At 38.0% G+C, this 24994-nt stretch overlaps 1 protein-coding gene across 5 annotated transcripts in view; it reads left to right on the top strand.

Annotated features, from left to right (window-relative positions):
* Positions 1-24994, top strand: part of chd6 (chromodomain helicase DNA binding protein 6) — a 61321-nt gene that overhangs the window by 6000 nt on the left and 30327 nt on the right. For all 5 annotated transcript variants that reach the window (XM_008408314.2, XM_008408315.2, XM_017304897.1 and 2 more), the window contains exons 2-11: positions 2384-2433; positions 15880-16504; positions 17983-18097; positions 20525-20678; positions 21464-21613; positions 21805-21870; positions 21985-22043; positions 24028-24145; positions 24568-24654; positions 24730-24867. In XM_008408314.2, coding sequence (XP_008406536.1) covers positions 2404-2433; positions 15880-16504; positions 17983-18097; positions 20525-20678; positions 21464-21613; positions 21805-21870; positions 21985-22043; positions 24028-24145; positions 24568-24654; positions 24730-24867 — 1542 coding nt within the window. In that variant the 5' untranslated portion in view covers positions 2384-2403. The remainder of the gene's footprint in view (positions 1-2383; positions 2434-15879; positions 16505-17982; positions 18098-20524; positions 20679-21463; positions 21614-21804; positions 21871-21984; positions 22044-24027; positions 24146-24567; positions 24655-24729; positions 24868-24994) is intronic.

Raw genomic sequence — 24994 nt, 5'->3', positions numbered from 1 at the left:
TATGGATTCTGAAATCTCTGTAAACAACAAATATGAATCATCAGAATGAAAAATATTGAGCTAATTTTAATTTACCGTGATTCATTTTGATGAATGAAGATGTTTTTGCTTTGCTTAAAAAGCTTAAGATGCAAAGAAATGCAGTTTTTCTTGACTTTCAGTGTAGCAACTTAAAAATAAAAATAAAAAAAATCAGACTTTTTTGAATTTGCAGCGAATCACAGTTGAAACCGCAGTGAGTAGCTTTCATAAAACAAGTTTTAAAAATATTTTATACTGTCACAGTTTGTTATGAGACAGAAAAACCTGTGAAAAGATCTATTTCCTGCTCCGATCCCAACCAAAAACAACCAATCACAGCCCGGAGGCAGGTCTTAGCGCTGTCAATCACCGTTGTGTATGCGCTTGTAAATGTGCTGTGTCCAGAACTTTTAAGATCTAGTAATCGGCTGCTACTGAATGTTCCTCGAACTCGACTTAAGAGAAAAGACGATCGGGTTTTCTCTGTTGCTGCTCCTGTTCTCTGGAATAATCTGCCTTTCCAGATTAGATCTGCCCAAAGCCTTGATCAGTTTAAATTGCTTCTTCCATCCATCCATTTTCCTGCACCCTTGTCCCTCAGTGGGGTCAGGAGGGTTGCTGGTGCCTCTCCAGCTAGCGTACTGGGTGAGAGGCGGGGTCACCCTGGACAGGTCGCCAGTCTGTCGCAGGGCAACACAAAGACACACAGGACACACAACCATGCACACACACACTCACACCTAGGGGCAATTTGGAGAGGCCAATTAACCTGACAGTCATGTTTTTGGACTGTGGGAGGAAACCGGAGTACCTGGAGAAAACCCACCATGCACAGGGAGAACATGGAGACTCCATGCAGAAAGACCGGAGCCGGGAATCGAACCCAGAACCTTCTTGCTGCAAGGCAACAGCTCTACCAACTGCGCCACTGTGCAGCCCCTAAATCGCTTTTTAAAACTCATTTTTACTCTTTGGTATTTAATTGAGGCCTGATACCGTAGCTCTTCTGTTGTGATGTTTTTTTTTTTTTTGTTTTCTTTACTCTTCATATTTTAACATAATACATATATTTTTTCTTGTATTACTTTTCTTTTCATCAACTTCTTTTATTATCATTTTTGTACAGCACTTTGCAGTTTTAAACCTGTTTTTAAAGTGCTATATAAATAAATGTGACATGAATGGATGTTGTTCAATACCATGAAATGAGACAAAGAACATATTATTTTAGTTTGTAGAAGATGAGAGATAGAAATGAGATTGTCAGAGGAATTTAGGAGAAATAAAGACGTTTAATTTAATAAATATAATGCAGGGAAATTCAGATAGTTGAAGTATTCACATTTTAATTTATTTTTTAATTTTTTGGAAAGCACAGTTTACATTTTAACATTTTGAGGCACACTCCATACCAGCAGGTGGCGGTAATGCACACTTAATGTTTCTTGCCAACGGTCAGTAAAAATAAGCAAGATGAAGAAACTTACACGCGTTTCTTATTTAATGGATTATGTTGGCTGATATTGACAAAGTTTTGTGCAGATTATTGATGAAAACTAACCAGAGTTAGAGGCCAAATGTTTGTGCCGAAGCTGAAAACGTATCACAGTATAAGCATATCGTATCAGTCGATATTGATGATTATTGATCTTTTTTTTCCCCGTTTTAAATATCTGAAATAATACCAAATAGGTGGAGTGACCTTTCCTGTTTCACCCCGCTTTCACTCCACACCGTTGTTTTTAATTTTTTAAGTAGTAATGAGGCACAGTACTGAAATCTGATACTTAAAGCGTTGTTGCTAGGTAACCAAAGAGGGAGTGAGTTGCTAGGTAACCAAAGCGTGAGTGAGTTGATTCCACCAAGCTTGTTTAATTCTCTTTATGTTAACTGGGCTGGACAATAAATAGTTTTTGAGTGTATTGACTCAAAAAAAGGCCATTTGCTGACTGAACAACAAACTCAGAGCTGCCAAAATCTTACAAAACATAGAAACAGTTTGGAATTAAGATTAAAAAACTGTTCTTTGCCTGTAGATATATTCTACCGACGGCTTTCCTTTCACTTGGTTCAAATTTTATTTAAAAAAAAAAGAAAAATATGTATTATTAAGCATGTTTTGGTATCCACTTAGTAATCGATTAATCAAGAAATAGATCAGGGTGGTGATCAATTTCTGGTCTCATAAGCTGAGGAAAATGGATGGAAAGTTGGATGTTTAGCTTTACTCTTTGGTAAACTCAGGTTTATTTCACATTTCATTTGTTGTTTTTAGATTAATTTCACCCAGGTTTGCTTTATTTCTCCCTCTCAGATGTTTAGTTAATGTTTAATAATCAGATTTACTTGTTTCTGTTGACAGATGCTGTGAACGGATAGAAGATGAAAATCCTCAAGAAGGACAAGCAGCAGGTTTGTACTTCCACTTTGCTGAATTTAACCTCCAGTTTGATACGAATGATCAGCTAAATCTCACACATTCTCCGTTTAATCCAGTTTAACACCCAGTTAAACCTGGATTACTGCTGTGTGAGTTTTCCTAACTAATTCCTAAAGAGGATTATGGGAAATCATACGAGGGATGTTGTTTGGATCTGTGTGGTTGCTGTTACAGCTTCATTGTACTTTTTTTGTTGTTGGTATTTTTGATATTTTGCTCTGCTTTGGATGATGCTTGTTTATAATCATGAGTCAGGCCGAGCTGAAAGATGAGTCAGAGTTTTTAGTGGGTTTTCTGGAGATGACGCTGCTGTTTTTTTTAGCCAGCTCACTCATACTAATCTTTATTTAATGCTTTTACCCTCCAGGTTATTATTTTATTTGCTCATAATTATTTTAAGACATTGGAAGAGATTGCAGCTCAGGCTTATGCATTACTATAGAGAAACAAAATGTATTAAAAAGTAGGAAAACGAATGATAATTTATAAGATTAGCTACAAAGTTAGTTGTGCTAACCTTAAAACACTTACCTGACATAGAAGTTAGCAGAAGCTAATGCTAAAGCATTAAATTCAATTCAAATTATACATTATAATTTACACATTCTCTAATGCTTTTAAATATTATATTTATGTTCATATCTTGCTTGAAATAAACCATTTGGAAGAAAAAAGAGAAAACTTTAATAGAGGAAGTAGAACTGCGTAAACAGACTTCAAAATAAGAGCATAACTCTGAACTTCTAACTACATGAAGAATTATTAATGATTAATTACCAAAACTTCAACACAGATGTCGAACTTTATTCAACTGGAAGATTAAAATTAGTAAATTAAATTATAATTTAGAATTAATCTGGAAGCTAGTTGAAGCTAAGTGTGCTAATGTTAGCAAATTAGCTTCACTATTAGCGGAAGAGTTTCAACAAACAAGAATAATCGTAAAAATGTTTGTTTACATTAAATGAGTGCATTTATTTACTCATTTAAGTGGATTGAATATGGACAACGTGATTGTACAGCAGGTTTTGTCTCCTTGTGCCGCCTAATTAATGTATAATAAAGTTATTAATGAGTTATAATGTGCTTAGAGTGGAGTTAATAACATCTGTGAGCTACTTCTTAGCTATTTTAATGTCAAGTGGCACCAAAAAAGTAATAGTTTTTAAAAAATAATTTTTATCTTTATCACAAAGTACCACAAAAAAAAAAAAAATTGGGGTAAAATTACACGTTCATGTTTCCCACCTCAATCTTACAGGATTTTCTGTTGATCTGCAGTTTTGTAGAATAATTTCTGGGTCACAAAAACCTGAGCAAAAAATATTAAAATCAAACTCAAAGTTTTCAATTCTTATTTTTTATTCTTAAACTGAAATTGAAAATGTGAAAAACAAAAAACTTTTTTGTTCTTTTTCTAACAGATTTTGACAAAAAAAGAAAAAAAAACTTTTTCATTCTTGGATTAGTTGAAAACAGACGGACTGATTTGTTTTTGTTCCTCGTGAAAAATAAATCCCCGGCGCTCTGCTGTCTGTGTCCAGCGCTGTTGAGTTTTTACAGTGCGGATGTGAGGAGACTTTAGCTGACGTCTCGTTTTGTGTTTGCGCCGTTTGTTCAGTTGCTTATCTACCTGCAGCATCTTCAAACGGAGCGGTTATGTCATCGCCACACGGCGATCTGAGCGTGGAAACGTGCAGAGATGGCCGCCGCCGCGTTAAACAAACAAAATTTATGTTTTTATGGCTCCTTTCTGTCAGAAACGCAGCTGATCTGTTGGTTCGAACGGAAGCCGCTGAATTCAGCCGTTACTTTGCTAAACATTTTGTTTGAAGCCACTGGTTGTTGGAGTTTATATTCTTTATTGTATTCAGTTCATTTGTGGACTGACGTTTATGCGGCAACACAATGCAGATGGAGAGTTTTTTATTTATAACTTTATGTTCTTGAAGTAGTACGTCACAAAGTATTTGTTTTTTTATTACCAAGCTAAGCAGAAGCACATTTATCCAAAGACTTTCTCTGAAAACTTACTTCAGTTTTCATTAAACCTGGCTTGAAATATCAAGCATTTTGAAAAAAGTGACCCAAAGCTGTTCTTATGCTGAGAATAAATTTGTTGAGTCAAAAACTAAACACGCCAACACGCAAAATTCATTTCCAGTTTTCGATCTACACTGTTTATTCTAGTTATAATAGTTTTTATACAGCAGTAACAGTGTTGGTAAATACAGATTGTCCAGGTTTGTCCGGGTCTGAGAGACTCGGTTCCACTGGAGATCAAAACTGCAACATTTCCAGCTGCTGTGGCTCTTTTTCACACTGAGTCAAACCAAACACTTTCAGCAACCTGTTTCCCTCCTCACCTGCGGGGGCGCTGCACCAAAAACCCCTGAAGGAAACAACACAAAAACTTGTCTTCCAGGAAGATGCTAAGCGCAATTTCCTTCTTCAAGAAATGGAAACAAAAATGGAGTAGCGTTAGATTGTGTAAGATTTTCTTTTGTCTGTTGCTAATGACCACAAGCTATTTATCCTGCTAGCGGTAGCCTAGCGCATTTGTTTTGGTTGTATTTACCCAGAATACCCTGCGCTGTAGTCCACTTCCTGCTTTTGGTGCAGTTTCTGGTCCGCTTAGTGTTCACATATGCATTCGAATCGATCTAGAGTTCACTTCAAGTGAACCGAGACCGAGGTTTGTAGGCAGACAGATTTCGAGTTTTTAGTCCGATTTCGCATTCACAGCTGATGTGCATGCAGCCTTAAACGGTGAAATTATGGATTTTATTATACAAAAATCTGATTTGTTGTTGTTATGATTCTGTGTTAGTTTCTCTAAGTTAAAAAGAAAAAGTAGATGAAATGAACACCTAATTGTAATGAAAAGTGCAACGTTTTGGTTTTCTTTCCTGTGAGAAAACTTTCAGTCAGAAGGTCAGAAGTGTTTCCTGTGTTCACCAATTAATTCAGTAATTCATTAATTCAGCTTTCTGTAGCGACTGTGAAAGGAGGTGTCGGCATCAATGGAACTGCAGTGTTCATGGTCTATATTTGTAAAGGAGAGATGGACCGTGTGTGTGTGTGTGTGTGTGTGTGTGTGTGTGCGTGCGTGTGTGTGTGTGTGTGTGTGTGTGTGTGTGTGTGTGTTTGGTGCTGTGTGAGGAAGGATTATTGATTCAAAGCCGATGTGATTGCGGGCAGCTCCTCTCAATCGTGTTTGCTCGACTTCTCAGGCCCAACGCTGCAGCTCATCACCGCAGCCTGTGTGGATGTTTGACTCTGAGACCTCGGTAAAAAAACAAAACGAAGAATTTCAAATCAACATTTTCGATCAGAGCTTAAAATGTGGATTTCTATGAGATTTTACAATGATGTATTAGAGCCACTATAGTTAGAAAAACAGGAGGCAGTTTCCGCCAAAAGCCTCAGAAATGTTTAGATTAATCTCAGAAATTTTGTAGAAATTTTGTTTGAAATTTCTGAGCTTGAAAACTTGAAAGTTTGCTAGAAAAGCAAATCAAAATTTGAGATTGTTCTAAAAAAAAAATCTAGAAAGATTTGTGAAAATTTCTGTTTCGAAAGTTTAAAGATTAGTCTCAGAAAATTTCCTAGGAAAGTTTGGAAATTTCTGAGCTTGAAAAGTTGAAAATGTGCTAGAATGAAATACAATTCTGAGACTAATCTCAGAATTTTTCTAGATAAACACGGAAATATCCTGAATTTTAAAAGCTGAAAATTTGCTAGAAAAAACAACTAATTATACTCAGAAATAAAAAAAAAAAAACAAGAATATTTGAGTTTGAAAAGTCAATTTGCTAGAAAAAAAACTAAGAATTTTTTAGATTAATCTCAGAGATTTCATAGAAAAAACATGGAAATTTCTGAGTTTCAAAAGTTAAACATTTGTGAGAAAAAATTCTAAAAACCGTGAGTTTGGAAACTCAAAAATTTGCCACAAATTTTTTTTTGCTTGACATCTCAGACATTTTCTAGAAAAAAAACAACTTTTGAATCTAGAGTTTTTCAGTGGAAATTTACAGACTAAAATATGCAAAAAAAAATTCCTTTGTCGTCTCTGGTTTAAATTTGGTCACCTGCTCTGACCTGCTTGTGTCTGGATTAGAGTTGAGTCGGACTCTTACTGGGTAATTTGGTCGTTTTCTTGGTGAAATCCGTTCTGACCTCTGGAGAATCGCCCTTTGACCTCTTCTCAGCCTGGGAGTCGAGAGGAGTGCTTGTTTGGCCTGGGTTGCTCTGTGGAGGCTTGTTCGGGCAGAAGGAAGCTGGATCGGAGCAGCGCACGCCTCGACACGTCTAGCAGAAGTCAACAGAACGACACTTTGTCCTTTTTTAGTTTCACACAGAGTCAGAATTATCTGAAAAACCACATTTAGTGTTTTTGTGAAACGTTGAGTGACGTTTGTCCTGAAGGCTCGACAAGAGGAAGAATTTATTATACCAACGTATTACCAAACAAAATCAAATCTTCTTGAAAATAAAGACATTAGAAAAGGAGATTTGGTTATGTCCCATCTACCGCATCTGATGAAAATCGTCTAGATCAGAGGTGTTCAAAGTGTGGTCCGGGGGCCATTCGTGGCCCTTGAAATTATTTTGTTAGGTCCTTGACCACAAGTCAAGTTTGGTAAAGATTGGGCCAAAAAAGTAGAAAACAACCGAGGACCCAAAAATTAAGGGAAATGTTTGTTTTTCCTATTAATATGGTTTTATGCTTTGGATCTTTAACGATGTAAAGGTTTCATAAAGACGTTAACTTGGATTCTTCCTCCCATCTCCGGTTGGACTTTTTAAGCATAACCTCTTCTAATAAACAGCTTTTAAATCTGTTAGTGGCACAATTATTCAGACGATTAATCAATTTATTTTCATGATTAATCGATTATTCAGACGATTAATCAATTTATTTTCATGATTAATMGATTATTCAGACGATTAATCCTTTTATTTTCATGATTAATCGATTATTCAGACGACTAATCAATTTATTTTCATGATTAATTGATTATTCAGACGATTAATCAATTTATTTTCATGATTAATCGATTATTCAGACGACTAATCAATTTATTCTGACAATCATTTTACTCTCATGGTTAATCGACTTAAAAAATGGCACATTGTGCAGAGTTTTATTGAATCACTTAGTTATTTTATACAATATTAGAAATACATAAGAAAATCCATAAACAAATAATCAATTTCCTTATTAAATAAGAAAATATGAGATTTTTAAAATTGAATTTGAACCAAGTGAAGCTAAAATGTCACTTGATGAGTTCTGGGTAGAACATATTTATAGACCAAGAATGTTTTTCACCTTCAATAAAAAATATTCATATTTTTGTAAATTAATTTCTGCTCTGAGTTTCTATGCTCCAGTTAAGGATTATTTGATTCCTAAATTAGTTGACGATTATTTAAATAAATGATTAATCACGATTAAACCGATTAATAGTTTCAGCTATATGTTGTACATTTTTCTTTCCTAACTGAAAAGCTGCACATTGCTTTTACTTATTTTGTTTTTTTAAATAATTTCTCTGTACTGTCCAGTCTGTTTTTCATATTTTTATATTTTCTGTTACCTTAACTTGCTGCTGCGACATCTGATTACTGGGACAATAAAGGATGTTTCTATTCTATTCTAAACTAAACTTACCTGTTAGTATCTCTCTACAGTAAGTTTTTTTTATAAATAATGGTTTAATAATCGACTGGGGAAAAAAAAAAAAATCACATGAAGCCTCTGACATCCAGTTTCACGTCAGAGGTGGACAAAAGAGGGAGTCGGTCCACGTAGATGGCATCGAACGGGTTACCGTGGTGACCGCGTGTTTACGTCTGACTCGTCCCGTATCCCAACAGCAGCAGCGCTGGCGCTGGGAGCCAGTTTCCATGGCAACAGCCTTGATACCCGCTCCTCAAGCGGACTGACGATGAGGCGGCGCAGCTCGCCGTGTGTGTGCCTGCGTTCCTGTTCGTGTTGCCTCATTACCACGTCATGATGTTGTTGTTTTTTAATTGTTGATCTTGTTGAGATGCAAGAGAGTTTTAAAATATTTTTTTAAAGTGTAACTCATTTTCAGGTTTTTGTTTTTTTGTTGTTTTTTTGTACAGGTTTATGTTTTGAGTGGTTATGAACTGGCTGCTGGTACAAAGGTTCAACTTCGGGTTGAACGGTTTGACACGTGGCCTTTGTGTGTGTGTGTGTGTGTGTGTGTTTGTGTGTGTTTGTGTGTGTGTGTGTGTGTGTGTGTGTGTGTGTGTGTGTGTGTGTGTGTGTGTGTGTGTGTGTGTGTGTGTGTGTGTGTGTGTGATTTATGATACCTGTGTGAACGTCTGTTTGCGCATCTGCATGGGTCTCACGACACCAGTCAGTCACGCTTTCTGCATAAACGCAGCCGTTTGTCAATCATCCAGCTGCTACATCGAATGATTATCAACCAGATAATTAAAGCAACTTAGCTTTAATTATCAATTAATTAATTTAGTTGAAAATTATTTAGCTATATTACGGGGGTATTTTCTTAAATTTTCAATATGGGGTGCTTTTTCTGTCACGTTTTTCGACCTTGAGAAAAATCCTGCTCCTTCCTAACATCACAGTTTGGTCCAAAAGTACCTTAAAATAAATTCGTTTGACAATTGAATTATTTTTATTTAAAGCAGAAAAGCAACATTTAGTATTTGAGTTCAAGTGTTAGACGCATTCATAAAAACCCAAAGACTTTCTGCTGTATTGGTGCTCCTGGTGCTTCGTTGTAATAACATCTCCAAGGTTCCTAATAGGTTAAAATGCTTTTTAGGTCTAAACATATCGCATAGCATACTAAATAATAATATACATAGCATATTAAATTACCTTAATATACTTTAATACAGCAGCCAAACGTTTGGCCGTTTTGGCCAAAACTGGCAAATTTAAACTACTGATGGGCCACAAATTTACTTCTTCAATAATAACTACATTTTTTAAGAAAACCGTATATAATTAAAAATTGTTGTGTTTTTTGTGAAAAATTCCTTTTGATGAATTTTTATTTATTGTTGTCCTGTTAGCTTATAATTAATAAAGTAGATAAAACCCCCAAACTGACAGTGTTATTGAAAATGTTATTTTTACGTTTGTTCCATTTGGAGCATCAATAAATGTGAGTAAATTCTAGAATATTGTTAAATGCGGTTTTCTGTGCGGCATTTAAATCACATTTCTTTAAGCAAGTGTTATCATGAGGAAGGGCGTTAAGTATTAGTTTGTAAAATCAATTTTTTTTAAATTTAAATCATGTTATGACATCATTTTCTCATCAAAAACATACGTGATTCTTTCATGCGTGTTTGAGAAATCCTTTAATCTCCATGGCAACCATTGAGCTGCAAAGCGCCTGGCTGGACTTAGCCCCGCCTTCGAGGCGCAGCTCCTCCCACTCAGCTCCTGCAGACTAGCCAGCAGCAATTAGCAAAGACCTGGTGGAGCTGCTGCTTCTCAGTGAAACGCTGGTAAAAGCGTTGCTAAAGGGTTAATAGAGGAGCCATGTTGTTATGACTTCCTGGAGGCGGGGCTTCAGAAAGAGCCCGAGCTTTTAAAGAGACAGAGGCCCAATTTCAAGGCACTGAATTAAGAAATACATTTTCTTTTATGTTATTTTTGATATATATGTGTATATACTTATTATTTTTATAACAACTGAAGGTTGTTATAAATCTGTACATAGTTACTTGGTTATGCTATAAAATGGCACTTTGTGCCTGGAAAACGCATAATATTCCCCTTTAACTGTATGTGGCAAAACATTTTTTGCTTTCTGTTTTATTGGCCAAATTTCTGCCATTCTTGACTTGTGACCACAACAAAATCATTTGAAGGACCACAAACGGCCCCTGGACCACACTTTGGACACCTCTGATCTACAATCTGCTTTACTCTTGGGTCTAATAGCATCTCGGTTAGCAATGTGCCATATTTTAGCTTCCCAAGCTTCATTTTTTTTTAGATTTAATCTATGAAAAAATCAGCAAACAAGCCGATTTTGTTGTGAAAACTTTAACTTGCATTCCACAGAAAACTCCACAAATAGGTAAATCCACATTATATTACAGAAATAATTTTAAAAAGCTGCTCTAATAATAAAAAAACTTCCTGAATCCCTTCAGGATATACAGTTTTTTTTTAAAAATCACCAGCCATGTTCAGAAGTTTCTGATTGAATATTCCTCATAATCAGAGTAACGAGCCGCTTCTGGCTGGAGCTCAGTGCAGATTCTCGTCTTTTGCCAGGCGCAGAAATGTGCCACAGCTTGCGCTGGTGACATTGGAACAGAAAACATACGGACGGAGAGCCGCCTCTCACTTCATGTGCAGATGGACGGAGCGCACAAACGGCAAACAGAACACAATCTGACCCAGTTGGTTCCATTTACGGGTTTTTCTGTTTCACATTGAACTAAAATTTAAAAAGTATTTCACAAATTTTAAAGGTTTTTATTAGGAAATTATTACTGGTGTTGATTCTATTTGTTGCAATAACTTTGGGAAAATATTTGGATTTTTTTCCCCCGGAGGTGGGAAAAGTAGCTGCAGCTTTTAAGTTTTATAAAAAAAAGATTTATTTAGATGTTGAAACATTTTTTTTTTACAGTTCACACTGTAAAAACTGTCGTGGCAGCATATGAGACAGATGATCTATGAATAAATCTCCTCTGCCTTTTTTTATTTTGTGAAATCTGTATGTTTAATGATCCTCAACATTAAAAAGGCTGTTGCCTTAGAACAGTGGTCCCCAAGCTACGGCCCGCGGGCCGGATCCGGCCCGCCTCCACATTTGGTCCGGCCCCCCAAACAATACCAAAAATACAATTTTCATATATTGTATTTTCTGGTTTATATGTGGATTTTTCTTCAACCACCAGGGGGCTCTGTAGCAGGAAGTGTGTCCTGTAAACTGAGGGTGATTTGTTTTGCATGGCGCATTGCTGCCATCTGTTGGACTTTTAGGGAACTGCTTGACTTTTATGTTATTTAATCAGTACGGTTGTTTGCTAGCGGTAGAGCAGATGAACACACGTGTTTGTTATGAAGGTTTCCCTCAATGGAATATATACTAGTCAGTCCCAGTGACCGTTTCACTAACGGTTTTTGCCCATGTGCTTTCTGGGTAAAAATCAATTGAGTAACGCTCACTCCCCCCCACCAGAGAAGGGAAAAGTTATGTGGCCCTCACAGGAAAAAGTTTGGGGACCCCTGCCTTAGAAGAAAAACAGACAATTTAAAATCTTTTGAGTAATTTTTATTATTTTTTATTTTTATTTCTGACACATATTTGGGAGACCAAAATAAAACCATTCCACACTTGAGGCACCTCTGATCTTGTTGATCTGAAGAGACGTTGAAGAATATAAAATAAATTCTTTGTTTTATGCAATCATTTCAGCCCCCATAGCATGATGCTGCCACCACCAGGCTTGACTGTTGGTTCAGTGCCTTTAGGTTAAAAAGCCTTTTCCAATATTCTTCATCAAATAACTCTGTGTTTGCTTCCTCTGACCGTGAAAATGTGGCGTTTCAGAAACTTGGTGGTTCCTTACCAATTTAAATTCCTGTTTGTGGTTCAAATAAACGTAAAAATAAGTCGCTTACACCCACAAGAAGCGTCTCTCAAGCTAAATGTGTGGAGGTGATGGAAATATGCAAAGCTGGCTTCACTTTGTGCCGCTGTTTTTCTCTCCTGTTTCGTCACAAACGCGTCCCGGGATTTTCAGGGAGCAGTCACAAGATCGAGGAGACGGTTTTAAAGTCCTACGCTCTCATGCTCACCATCTGATGCTTGGTACTCTGTGTGTGTGTGTGTGTGCGCGCGTGTGTGTGTGTGCAGGTTTTAGCAGCCATTAAACACAGAGTTAATCATCTGCAGCTCAGATTATTTTGTACCTGACGAAGTGAGAGTCATCATCACGGTGCAAATTATCCGCTCAACATGATGTAAAATAATCCTTTTTTTTTTTTTTAGCTATTTTCAGCAGGTGGTTTATTCCTCACAGATAAATAAACGTTTCTATCAGATGTGAAGAAAGTATCTGTTGTATAAGCAACTCATAATGAATGGAGAAATTAAATATGTTTTATTTTCAGTAATCCTCTCTGTTTGTTAGTTAGGAAAACGGTAACAAATGATTTAATTATTCCTTTTTGCATTGTTGTAAAAGTCTGGACTTTTTTTGCAAAATGAAGTTTTTAATTTCTTAACCATTTATTGTCTGATTTCTGCTGACGCTCTCCGGTTTGAGCGAGTCTCTGTGACTGACCGAAGACAATTTGTGTCTCTAAAATAAGTTAACTTTATTATTACAGCACATTTTCAGCAGGAACGCGGTTCAAAGTGCTTTACATCATAAAAACATCACAAAGTAACTAATTATTAAACAAGCAATAAATATTACATTTTGTCAAATCATCAAGCAAATATTCATCAGTACGTTGGTCAGTTTTTCAGTTATCATTAATCAAAAGCAACTCTAACGTTTTTTAGTTTAGATTTTTGACTATTTTAGAGTTTTCTGGAAGTTTGTTCCAGATTTGTGGTGCATAGAAGCTGAATGCTGCTTCTCCATCTATGGTTCTGGTTGTGTGCAGAAATAAACGCTGGTTGAGTTTCTCTAGATCTCGCTGAGACATTAGTTCTTTAATCCTGGAAATGTTCTTCAGGTGACAGAAGGCTGATTTTGTAACCATCTTTATGTGGTTGCGGCTATCGCAGCTGCTAATATACCCTGCTAGCTAGCCAGCTAGCTAGCTTTTTTGTGTCTATTTTGGGTGAAACATTTTCGCCAGTTGGATGGCTGATGTCCTTTTTTTGCTGATTTCTGCTGCTAAACCGTTTGATGCTAGGTGCAACCCCCCCTTCTACCTCCCAAAAAAACTTTAAGCTAGGTGAAACATGGGTTAAGAAAGAAAATGTAAGAAAGCTAAAGCTGTGTTTACGGTTTTTGCTCGTTAAAAATTAAATGCAAAAATACTATTTTCATCCCAAAGGGACCTTAAATACTTACTTTAAATTAAATCCCTTATATTTGTAATTTTTCCTGTCTAAAGTTCCTTCAAAGTAGCTTTGAAAAGGTCTTAAAAAGTTTTAAATTTACTCTGTAGCCTACTGAAATTATTCAAACTGGAATAATACAAACAGACTCTATGGCTGATACAAAACATCTGTTTTTTTTTTAGTGCTGCTGCCTCAGTGGATGCAGATTTGAGCTCTTTGAAATCGCCTATCTGCTGCTTATTGAGGCTTCTCTGCATGCTTGATCCAAATGGATTTTTGCCCACATGCTGCACTGACCTTGAGGTCCGCCTACCGGCCATGAATATTTATGACTGCAAGCGTTTATGCAGAAAGCTGAGACAATGCAGCGTAGCGATCGGAGTCGGACGGATGGAGTTCCTCCAGGCTGCATCGATCGCTGGCTGGGTGCAGGAAAAACTCGCTGCGTCTTCTGCAGCAGAAAAACAAAACTTCCCAGGTTTGTGAGCATTTCTGCAGCTTTGACTGCAACTTTAAACCGACTTCATCCAGGGAAACGTTTTCTCACTGCAAACAACTTTTCTCTTTCACAATACGTCACAAACTCCACGGCTGTTGTAAACTATTAGCAATATGAATGAATGAATTATTTTATTAATTTTAGATTTTTAAACACTGAAGTATGGAAAAAAAAAATGTGACGGATGAGGAATCAAACTTTGACTAATATTTAAATTGGTTTGTGTCCTGAAACATGCGAAATGTGACAAATGTGGGGGAGAGGGGAAGGACTTCGGGAAGAGGGGAAAGCACTTTTTCATGACAACCAACGAATTAAAAATCAAGAAGACGAAGGAGAACACATCTGCAGCTTTTCATTTGTTTTCTAATTCACCCTCACTGATCATTTATTGCATCGTTTATTCATTTGTAGTAGATTAAGCTGACATTTCTGATGGAAGTAACTTTCACCACTTAAAGGATTTTATTAGTATCACATAAAATTTACTCTTTTTCAGCTTTCCATCATGTTAAAGTGATTCCCTCATCAAAAAACATTCCTGATTGTGTAATGCATGCTTGATAAATCCTGTCATCTCCATGGCAACCATTCAGCTGCAAAACGCCTGGCTGGACCTAGCTCCGCCTTCGAGGCGCAGCTCCTCCCTAACTCGGCTCCTTCAGACTAGCCAGCAGCAATTAGCAAACACCTGGTGGAGCTACTGAGCTCATTGTAGGAGCTGCTTCTCAGAGCAACGCTGGTAAAAACGTGAAGGGTTAATAGAGGAGCCATGTTGGAATGAGCAGGAGCTTCTTAAAGACACAGAGCCCAATTTCAAGGTGTTAAATCAGGAAGTAAAATTAGTTTTAAGTCATATTTGATGTATAACATGTTGCTGTAAATGTCACTCTGTGCCTGAGAAACGTAGAAACAGAATATTTCAGCATCCTGGATGTTTCTGTGTCTGGCCTGGTTCACATATGTTCGGTTTGTTTACGTCTCGCAGGCGGTTAATCGTTTTAACACCCGCGCCGTCCGTGTTGCGTGAGCCCCGAAAGGCTGCAGCATCCTGCAGGCTGACAGAGGAATATTCTGCATGTTAAGTGTTTAGTCACAGCGTGAGTCACAGCAACAACGGCGCGTGCTCAGAATGGGACTTTTCTCCACTTCCACCACCATTATTCCACACAAATCATTCTCTCTGTCATGTAAAAATATACTTTACTACAAACTTTCTTCCTAACGTCAACGTTGTAAATGTAAACACGAGGTGGTGATGCTTAATTAGAAGCTGAATCTCTGTTATTTAGTTGATTTTATTCCCTAAATTCACCTTCTGCTCTGTGGATTATTATAATAACTTTAATTTCTTTATTTATTTTGTGCTTGTTGTTTATAGGGATTGTAAATTTCTACTTTCTGTAATAAAAAATAATTAGGATTAGTTTATTTAAATTTGAGTGTTTGACATTTACAGCATATCCTTCCTCCTAACTGTCACTTTTTATTTTTCAATCTTGACTGTTTCTGGTTTTATTGCCTCTGTGTCCCACTAAGTTTTTTTTTTTTTCAAGCAAATAAACCCATTTATTTTTCTGTTTTAACTGTTTATTGATGTTTTAGTGAATTATCTCGCTTTGTAGGTGACATGGAAGCAAAACTTTGCCGTTAAGTGACAAACCTCAGCTTTTTATAACAGGAGCTCATGAATCTGATTTAAAGAAGGTGGGCTGGATGACCTTTCATGACCTCTGGAAACATGTATTAATATATTTAAGTGGCACAAATTAAAACTTTTGCAGCTCAAGCGTTCAACACCAGTGTTGTTAGATTTGAAGAAGGTGGTGGGCTCAGCTGTATTTTTGTTTTCCTGATTCCAGATGTTCACTGGCCTCCCGAAGCACACGCCGCCTCCAGCCTCCGCCGCCGCCGCCGCCTCGGACCAAGGCAGCATCGCACAAACCGCAGTTCCCACAATCCCTCGGGGACACCTGGTCGTCGGCTCCAAGGACCAGCTCCGGATCCTCACCCCAGTGGGCAGCACATCGACGGCCAATCACTGCGCGGCGGTCAGCGTGCACGCTGCCAGGTCCCACGCCTCCTTGAACGAGGAAGATGAGGGAGGAGGCGGGGGCAGGGTGAAGAAGAAACGGAAGAAAAAGGACAAGAGGCAGTGGGAGAAAGTCGACGCCGAAGAGGAGGAGAAGGAGAGCAACAAACCAAAGAGACAAAAGGAGGAGAAGGAGACGACTGTGCTGACGCTGAGGAGGAGCAAAGAGCCCAAGGAGGGGAAGGAGGGGAAGGAGGGGAAGGAGAGGAAGGAGCGGCGCACCAAGGGGAAGGGCAGCCGGAAGGAGAGCGGCGCTGATCCCAGGAATGCGGCAGGTGGGAAAACCTCGGAGCCGCCCGCGGCTTCTGGACCGGTTCCAGTCCCGGTCAAAATTCCTGGGAAAAGAGGTCGGAAGCCGAAGGTTAAAGTCGTCCCTCCTGTGCCGGCCAACCAAGGTTCGTAGAAACGTCCAAAATGGCCTCATTTTTATTAATGCATTTAGGTTGGAGCTACAGCTGAACAATAAATCAGTAATGTATAATCATCTGATAGAATAATAAAACATTTCACTGAATTTGATCCAGAACCGCAAAGCATTCTGGGAGATGTAGGCAGAGGAAAGGCTTTAGCCGCTCAACCTCTCACTGCTAACTAAGCTAGGTTGGTGGAATCGGCTAACTCACTAATCCTTTCGTTACCTAGCAACTCTTTCATTCTTTGGTTACCTAGCAACAACTGTGTGGAGGGAAAACTGGATAAAACGGGAAAGGCCACGGCAACAGTTTGGCAGTATTTCAGATATTTAAAAAAAAAAAAAAACAATTATCAATATCTACTGACATGAAATTCTTATAATGTAATTAGCGCCGGAAAAATCAAGAACAATTAATATTGCGATTGATACAGAGAAATTATACATCAGATATAATATTCAACAATTTCCTCTGAACTGTAATCTAGAACAGCAAAGCATTCTGGGAGACGTAGGCAGAGGAAAGACGTTAGCTGCTCATCTTCTCATGACTAGCTAAGCTACGTTGGTGGCATCAACTAACTCTCTCACCCTGGTTGCCTAGCAACAACCTGCCGAGTAACGTCAGCAGTTTCAGGTTTTGCCGCTTTGCCTCATAACTGACTAAAACTAAAGAACATCGTGGAGAGAAAACTGTGGATAAAACGGGAAAGGTCCCGCCACCAGTCTGACAGTATTCCAGGTATTTAGATTTCCAGTTTTGTGCAGGTTCTTGAAATCCTTGAAAGTGTTTGAATTTCATTTTTTTTTTTGTTGAAGTTTTTATGGTTTGGAAAGTGCTTGATTTCTGTGTAAAATCCTTTAAAAGTGCTTGATATTCAAAGTTCTCTGGTTTGCAGTAAATTTCCATGTAACGTTTGATTTAAAGGTTAAATTTGGAAAACATTAACAGTTGAAGCCAGATATTTTCATACATTGTCTCAAATTAAACTTGTCTGACCTTTTTTTTGTTTTTATTTAGTCAGAATAACCAAAATTATTTATATCTGCTAATTAGCAGAAAACTTGGCAGAAACATTTTTTAGAATTTTTCTTTTTGTAACTTTTATAGCATTGAATTTGAGCAGGAACGTCATTAACTTAACATGAAATGTTTGGATTGTTTCAATGTAATGAATGTTTATTATTCCTAATATCCCAATGACTTATTGAAGCAATGTTACTGAAATTGGGGAATTTCTTGCTAAGATAATGTTGTGAGAGACATTTCAAAGCATATTTGTTTTGTTTTACTTTACCTAGAATGTAGAATACTATCAAATATTTTAAATTGGCGACATGTTCCTCAAACGCAGCTAATTCAGAATCTAAATTCAAATTACAGCACCTGTAATGCCTAAAAACAGATTCTGTTGGACTAACGACTGTCCCAACCGTCTTCCTGTTTTCCCACTTTTGCAGCCGGGCCTCAAGTAAACAACAGCCAGGCCGCCCAGATCCACGGGAAGAGTCATGGCCAGGCCAACAGCAAGACTGCAGCCCCCACGGCGCCAAAGCAGAGGGGCCGCAAACCCAAGTACGCACAACCACAAGCTCGGAAAAGCAGAACCAAGCTGTATGACTCAAATAACCAACCCAGAGCAGAACTGGGAAGGTTGGTTTCAGGTGCTTCCAGGGCTTAAGAGCGAATGGCGCATTTATAGCTCAGTCTGCTGCATCTCGCTTTCATAAGCTCATTATAATATTTACATCTAGTTAAAAACAAATTATCTTGAATAAGACGGGTCGTAGTGAGCCTGTCACAATGAACAGTAGGTCAGTGAATAGCATGATACATTAAAATGAGCGTGATGATTAAAAACTCCTGCTGTTTTTGAAGCTCCACCTCCAGGACGTCATCACAGCGTGGCTCCTCTGTTAACCCTTTAACGGCGTTTCACTGAGGAGCAGCTCCTATAATGAGCTCAGCCGATACGCAGTTCAAACAGGTGTTTGCTAATTGCTGCTGGCTAGTCTGAAGGAGCTGAGTGGGGGAGGAGCTGCACCTCGAAGGCGGGGCTAGGTCCACCCAGGGGTTTTGCACAACTCAATGGTTGCCATGGAGATTAAAGGATTTCTCAAACATGCATGAAAGAATGAAAGCAACACTCCAGGCATGTTTTGATGACAGAATAACATGATGTAAAAGTTTATTTTTACATGATTCTACCCCTTTAAGACAGCAATATTCAGAGTGTGAAACCTAAAGTCTCTGTGAAAAACAGTTTCTGCTATGTTTGATGGTAATGCAGCAGTCTTAAATCCCTACATTCACAGTCTTAAATTTCATTCAAAGTGGCTTAAAAGTCTTAAATTTGACCTGCTGAAACCTGCAGCTACCCCTTTATTAGAATCTTCACTGGTACTGAAAATACCAAACTTTAAGTCTCAAAGAAGTGTTAGTGACAGAGCTTAGGTGTGGTGCATTCAGTGATCAGAAAAAAATCAGATTCCTGAGTTTTTCCTGTCACCAGCCTAATTCCTCCACTTTAAATGAAACTTAAAGGAGCCAAACTCCTGAGCAGAACCCATCCTGCATAAAACCGTGAACGGATGCAGATTTTACAGCAGGTAAATAAAACTGCTCACAACATCATTAAACTCTTCAGAGACTATTATGGTCTGTCTTTAGAGCGCCTGCAGGATCCTACAAGATGCAACCAACCCGGATTCGACCGGTTCAGCCTGCTAACAGATTTCGGAGCTGTTTGTTTCCTCAGGCTACAGAAACTAATATTGGTACAACTTCGTAATTAAGTTTTACACCTTGGATTTTGAGAGTGTCGTCTCTTTAACACCTATGATCAGGATTTGACTAATCTTGTCGGGGTCAGAGGGGAAGGTTCAAGCATGAAGAGAGTAACGAAGGAAAAATAAAGGAATGAGATCAAACCTCGGAGAATAAAGTGAAGAGATTTGGCCACCAGGTCACGTCTGCATTGTTAACAATAATCAGCACAACTTTGCTGCTACATTTAGTGACATTTCACACAAAAAATATATATATATCAGTAAGCAGAGTGTCTGCAAATTCTTAAAACGTCTTAAATTCAGGCTTTAAAAGTGTTAAATTGATCCATCTAAAATTAAGACTTTAAAATGTCTTAAACGTATTTTAAAAATGGAGGTTGGCCTTAAATACAATCTTTAAATTTATCTTAAATTTGATTGTGGTAGGACTATTTGAACTCGCACGTAGTTTTTCTTGCGAAACGTTTATGTCAGTCGTGACTGTGACTTGAGGCGGTCGGTAACTAGCTGCTAATATACTCCTGTTAGCTAGCTGGCTAACTAGCTTTTTTTGTGTCCGTCACGGGTAATAAGTGTAAATGTATTATCGTCACTTCTGTTGCCAACTCAACAGAAGTGAGTAAATACATGTATTTACATGTTCATACATGTATTTACGTGTTTATTTTAATTTAAATTTCATTTGAGGTAACTCAGCTTTTTGGAAACGGCTTAATGTTTTTTGGGAAAGAAACCTCCGGAATGTAACAAGCCGTTACCTAGCAACCGCCAGCCAGGCCCAGCCCGTTACCTAGCAACCCAGCAAAGTTCCAGAGCATTTGGTCAAATGTTTAAAAAAGCATCTGGGCTTTTATTACTATAACATTTAAATTAAATTTAGATTTGAAGAATTACTTGCATACCAAAACAAATGCAAAAAATTCAAACTCGGTGCAGAACCGGATGGTTTATAACTGAATAATTACCCTCCATCCGAACTATAATAACAATACTGTTTCATTCTGAGTTAGGGTTAAGGTAAGGTCATGTAATTTTATTTATGTAGCAACATTTTCAGCAACAAGGCAAATCAGAGTTACCTGAAAATGCTCAGAGTTGTGAGTCTCGCTTCTTCTTTCTCATCCCAGCATCTGATCTGAAAACGAAGCTAAACATTTAGATTTACGTTCTCATTTAACTTTCTGCTTGTGAAACAATGCCGCTGTTCCTTCAGAGACCCAGGTGCGCCGCCGCTGGAGAAGAAGAAGAAAGGGAAGAGGAGAAACCAGGAGCTGGCCGTCCAGGAGGGGGCGGAGAGCGACGACGCCACCTCAACGTCGGCGCTCAACATGGGAGGCGACGACAGCCAGGACCCGCTGGACAACGCCGTGAGTTCAGGAGGAAAACGCAGAGAGTGAAACTAAACCATACACTTTAAATAGAAGTATCCCAAAGCCAAGTTTTATGACTTACCTGCTTCCAGTGTTGCTCAAGTTGGTTGGAAATACTAAATTGGTTACTAATAGAGCGGTCGCATTAAGCAATTAATCAATTGATAAATTAAAACGAGCTTGATCATTTCCATTTGTGTCATTTAGCGTGTTTCCCTTTTTCACCTGGATCATAAACGTCTTCAGTCTGGTGCTTTTTTTCTCCCAATTAGGCCTTTTAGTTGAATTGTCCCAGAATTTATTGTGATAAACGATAATATTGTTGTTTTTTGACCATTTTCAAGTAATATAATGGTAACGGCTCTACAATGCTAGAGATCAATAAAAGATCAATAAACTTAGAATCCTAATGAACATTTAACTCTGGAAGTGGAGACATTTTAAATATACAAAATAAATAAAACAACAAATAAAATGATTTATGAACACCAGAGCGCCAGAATAAAGACTTTAGTCGTCCAGTTTTTGGTAAAAAGACAAAAACAATAAATCGTGCAAATGGAAACCATTGAGCTTATTTTAATTTATTGTGCGGTTAATTGATTTAAAGCTTATTGCAACATGCTTACATTTTTTGAAGGGCAGTTTTGTTTACATTTTATTTGTTGTTTTGTTTATCTATCCGCACCACGACCAAGGAACCTTTAAAAGTCTGAAGTTGAAGTAGTTTTGTTTCCAGTTGAAGTAGTTTTGTTTGTTTTTGTCCTCGGCCCGTTCTGCAGAAGCGGCGTTCGGGTCGACAGGTCAAAAGGAGGAAGTACAACGAAGACTTGGACTTCAAGGTGGTGGACGACGACGGAGAGACGATCGCCGTTCTGGGCGCCGGGCGCATCTCGGCGCTCAACGCTACGGCTCTGGCATGGCAGGCAGAAGTAAGACACCGCTCAGATTTCTGGTCCGATCCGGAAAAATCCGCCTGGAGAAGAACAAGAAGATTCGTCCTGGTTTCGGGTTTTAATGGTTTGAGTGTTCTGGGAGTTTGTAGTTGTTTTCTGCAGTTTATTTTATGGTTCTGCCTTGTTCCTGCCGTTTGAATGCAGATGCTCTTGTTTCCGTGTCTCAGGAACCTCCAGAGGACGAGGCCAACATCATCGAGAAAATCCTGGCTGTCAGAAAAATGAAGAAAGAGGTAGAAATATTTATATATACCTTAAAATCCTGAGTACATCCAGATTTTTAATTACTTTTATTTCAGAAATAATGTTGATTGATTTTCCTAAGAATGTTTAATTTGTGTCTTTAGGCTTCATCAGAGGACCAAACGGAGGACATGGAGGAGTTTTATGTCAAATACAGAAATTTGTGAGTCTCTTTATAAACAAATATCCTGATTTATGGTTTATTTATCTGCTTCTGCTGACTTAATTTACTGCAGTCTATTAAGAAAGTATTAAAAACCCATGTTTAAGGATATTTAACTATATTCCAGTGGGGCTTTGCTCACATGTTTGTGTCTTTGTGTAAGTTTATTTTTGCTTTAAATTTGAGAAAATCCAAAATAAATCCAAACTTCTTCAGATTCAATAAATATTCAAATATTTGTTTAATAATTTAACCCAGAAACAAATAAAATACCAGTTAAAATTATTCTTAATAGGACATGACATTCATGAATACCAAACACTAATCCATTTGTGTCCAAAGTGTGGCCCGTGGGCCGTTTGCGGCCCTTGAAGTGATGTTTTGCGGCCCTGAAGGTTGAAGCAGTAAGAAACATTCACTTTCAAAAAGATACAACACAAAGTCTAAAATTACAAAGTATTAATGTTTTAATCAACAATGTTTTCTGCTTTAAAAACATAAACATTCAAAGATAATAGAAAAAATATAAAGTTTTAAAACATGTTGTTTAGTTTTTTTTGTTTCAGATCTGAAATGATTTATGCTCCTCGTTTCTTCACTTTCTTAAAGTTTTTCTTCATAAATGTACAGGTAAAAAGAAAACATTTACCAAAAAACATCTTTTGAAAAAAAAAATTTAAAAGTTGTCCCTCAATTATCTTTAACTTTACAGATTACGTAGCAAAAAGTTTGAAAATGGCCGCACTGATGATAAACTTTATTCCGCTAATGCTAAAGCGCTAAGCTAACACGCTATTTAGCGGAAGCTAATGCTAAAGCACAAAATTCAGCCAAAGTAGCAGATGTAGTGCAGCTAAATGTTTTCATTAGCGCCAAATGCTATTAGCTCTGCTGTTAGCGTAATCGTGGCCACCATTGTGTTTGAGTTTAGCTGCAGTCATCAGTTGAATTTGAGGGATTGGACAAATCAAAGCGAGTCCCGAGTTTTTCCTGAATAAATTCATTAAAAAATAAAAATTTCAAGCTGTTTTCATGTGGATATTCTATGTCTGCCTGGAACCTTAAAGACCTGAACTGAGCGCCGTTAAATCTCCTTCGTTAGCCATTTTTATTTGGCTTTTACCCACTAACTCGTCTTCAGAAATGCTGCGTTGTGGGTTTTTGGGGGGCCGCTGCTCCCAGGCAGCAGTTATTATCCGTTCAGGAACGTTTTAGCTCCCGAAGTCGGAGCGTCTCCGGAGACGCCTCTGTACGGCAGTTATTCTGTTCTCTGTCATTTATTCTCCCAGGATGATGAATAAAACATTCGAACTTTACATTTTCCTCCACTTGCTTAGGAATAATTTATTTGTGCATCATGAAGTTGCAGGACAACTTTTTTTTGTAAAATCTTTATTATTCGTAATGATGACTGGTCATGTTTGTAGTTGGTCATTTATGGGTGAAATGATGCAACTAAATGTAACTGTAGTTACAACAGATGATGCTTTTCCAATGCATTTACGTTTTCAGACATTTTTACAACGTCTGACTTAATTTTTAAATTTTTATTTCCAGACTTTATTCCTCATCTGAGTGCCTGCATGAAAAATCTGTGAATTGATAAAAACGAGTTTCTCCAAACGTCCAGATTGATCTTCGTTTGCTTCATGGTCCAAATTAAAAAGGGGAATAAAAAAATCTCACTCCTGACTTTATTTTAATCAAAATTCTGACAATTTTCTCAGAATTCAGATTTTCTTAAAAGTCAAAATAAAAATTCTGACTTTTCAGGATCTTTTCTCTGAATTGTGATTAAAATTTTTCTGAGATCAAAAGTTGTGTTTCTGAGAAAAAAGGTCAGATTTTAAAATTTTTTTCTTCTGTAAATTTCTGCCATTAATTCCTAATGAACTTTATTGGTTTTGTGTCCAAATGGAGAAAAACTCGGCGGAAGCTGCATGACTTAAATCATCGTTTTGTTTTTATTTTTTTATGCTTGTAGTTCCTACCTGCACTGCAAATGGGCCACTTTGGAAGAGCTGGAGAAAGATCCCAGAATCCACCAGAAGATCAAACGTTTCAGGACCAAACAGGCTCAGATGAAGCACCTGTTCACTGAGGTGCAGCTTCCCGGTTGTTGAATTGATCGTCAACTCGTTTAGTGATCGATTAATCATTAGCTGGACTATACAGACTCGAAACAGTCAGAACAACAGAGCAGGAATTGAGCCAAAAACTGTACAAATCATGAAGTCTTACTAATCTGTTCTTCACAGATTTAGCTCCACTGTGTTCAAATTCTGTAAAATCAATGTCCTCTTTATTTCCAGTTGTTAATAAAACATAATCAACAGAAAATCCCTGCAGTGTGTCGAAAGGCCGCAGCTTTTTGATGTTTATTATAGGAATGCTGTCATTGCATTTATTCAATTTAATTATTTAACTGCATTTTAACTCAAAGTGCCAAATATCAATAACTTTCCAAATAATCGATTGAGAATATTCGATTTCTGCGTCGTTCATCTCCGTTTTCCCCCTTCAGCCCGACGACGACATATTCAACCCAGACTACGTGGAGGTCGACCGCGTCCTGGAGGTGGCCGTTACCACGGATACGGAGACGGGCGAGGTACGTGCCCGGACGGGCGGTTTTATTTCCCGGAGGCTGTTGAGGGCGGCGACGCAGCGTGTGCTTCTGCTGCAGGAGGTGACCCACTACCTGGTGAAGTGGTGCAGCCTGTCGTACGAGGAGGCGACCTGGGAGCTGCAGGAGGACCTGGACCCGGAGAAGATCCGGGAGTTCGAGGAGATCCAGAAGCGTCCGGCGGACCTCAGACACATGGTGAGAGGAACGGAGATTTAAAGGAACGACGATCAAGTCCTGACGGCGTGAATTTTATCAGCACAGCCATGTGAGACCTCTGTTGATTCAGGGCCTCAAATACACTTTATTACTTTATCCGTATATA

Source organism: Poecilia reticulata, linkage group LG5 (genome assembly GCF_000633615.1).
Source record: "Poecilia reticulata strain Guanapo linkage group LG5, Guppy_female_1.0+MT, whole genome shotgun sequence".
NCBI lineage: Eukaryota > Metazoa > Chordata > Actinopteri > Cyprinodontiformes > Poeciliidae > Poecilia > Poecilia reticulata.
The sequence above is the reverse complement of the archived record's forward strand: the minus strand, read 5'-3'. Positions and strand labels throughout refer to the sequence as shown.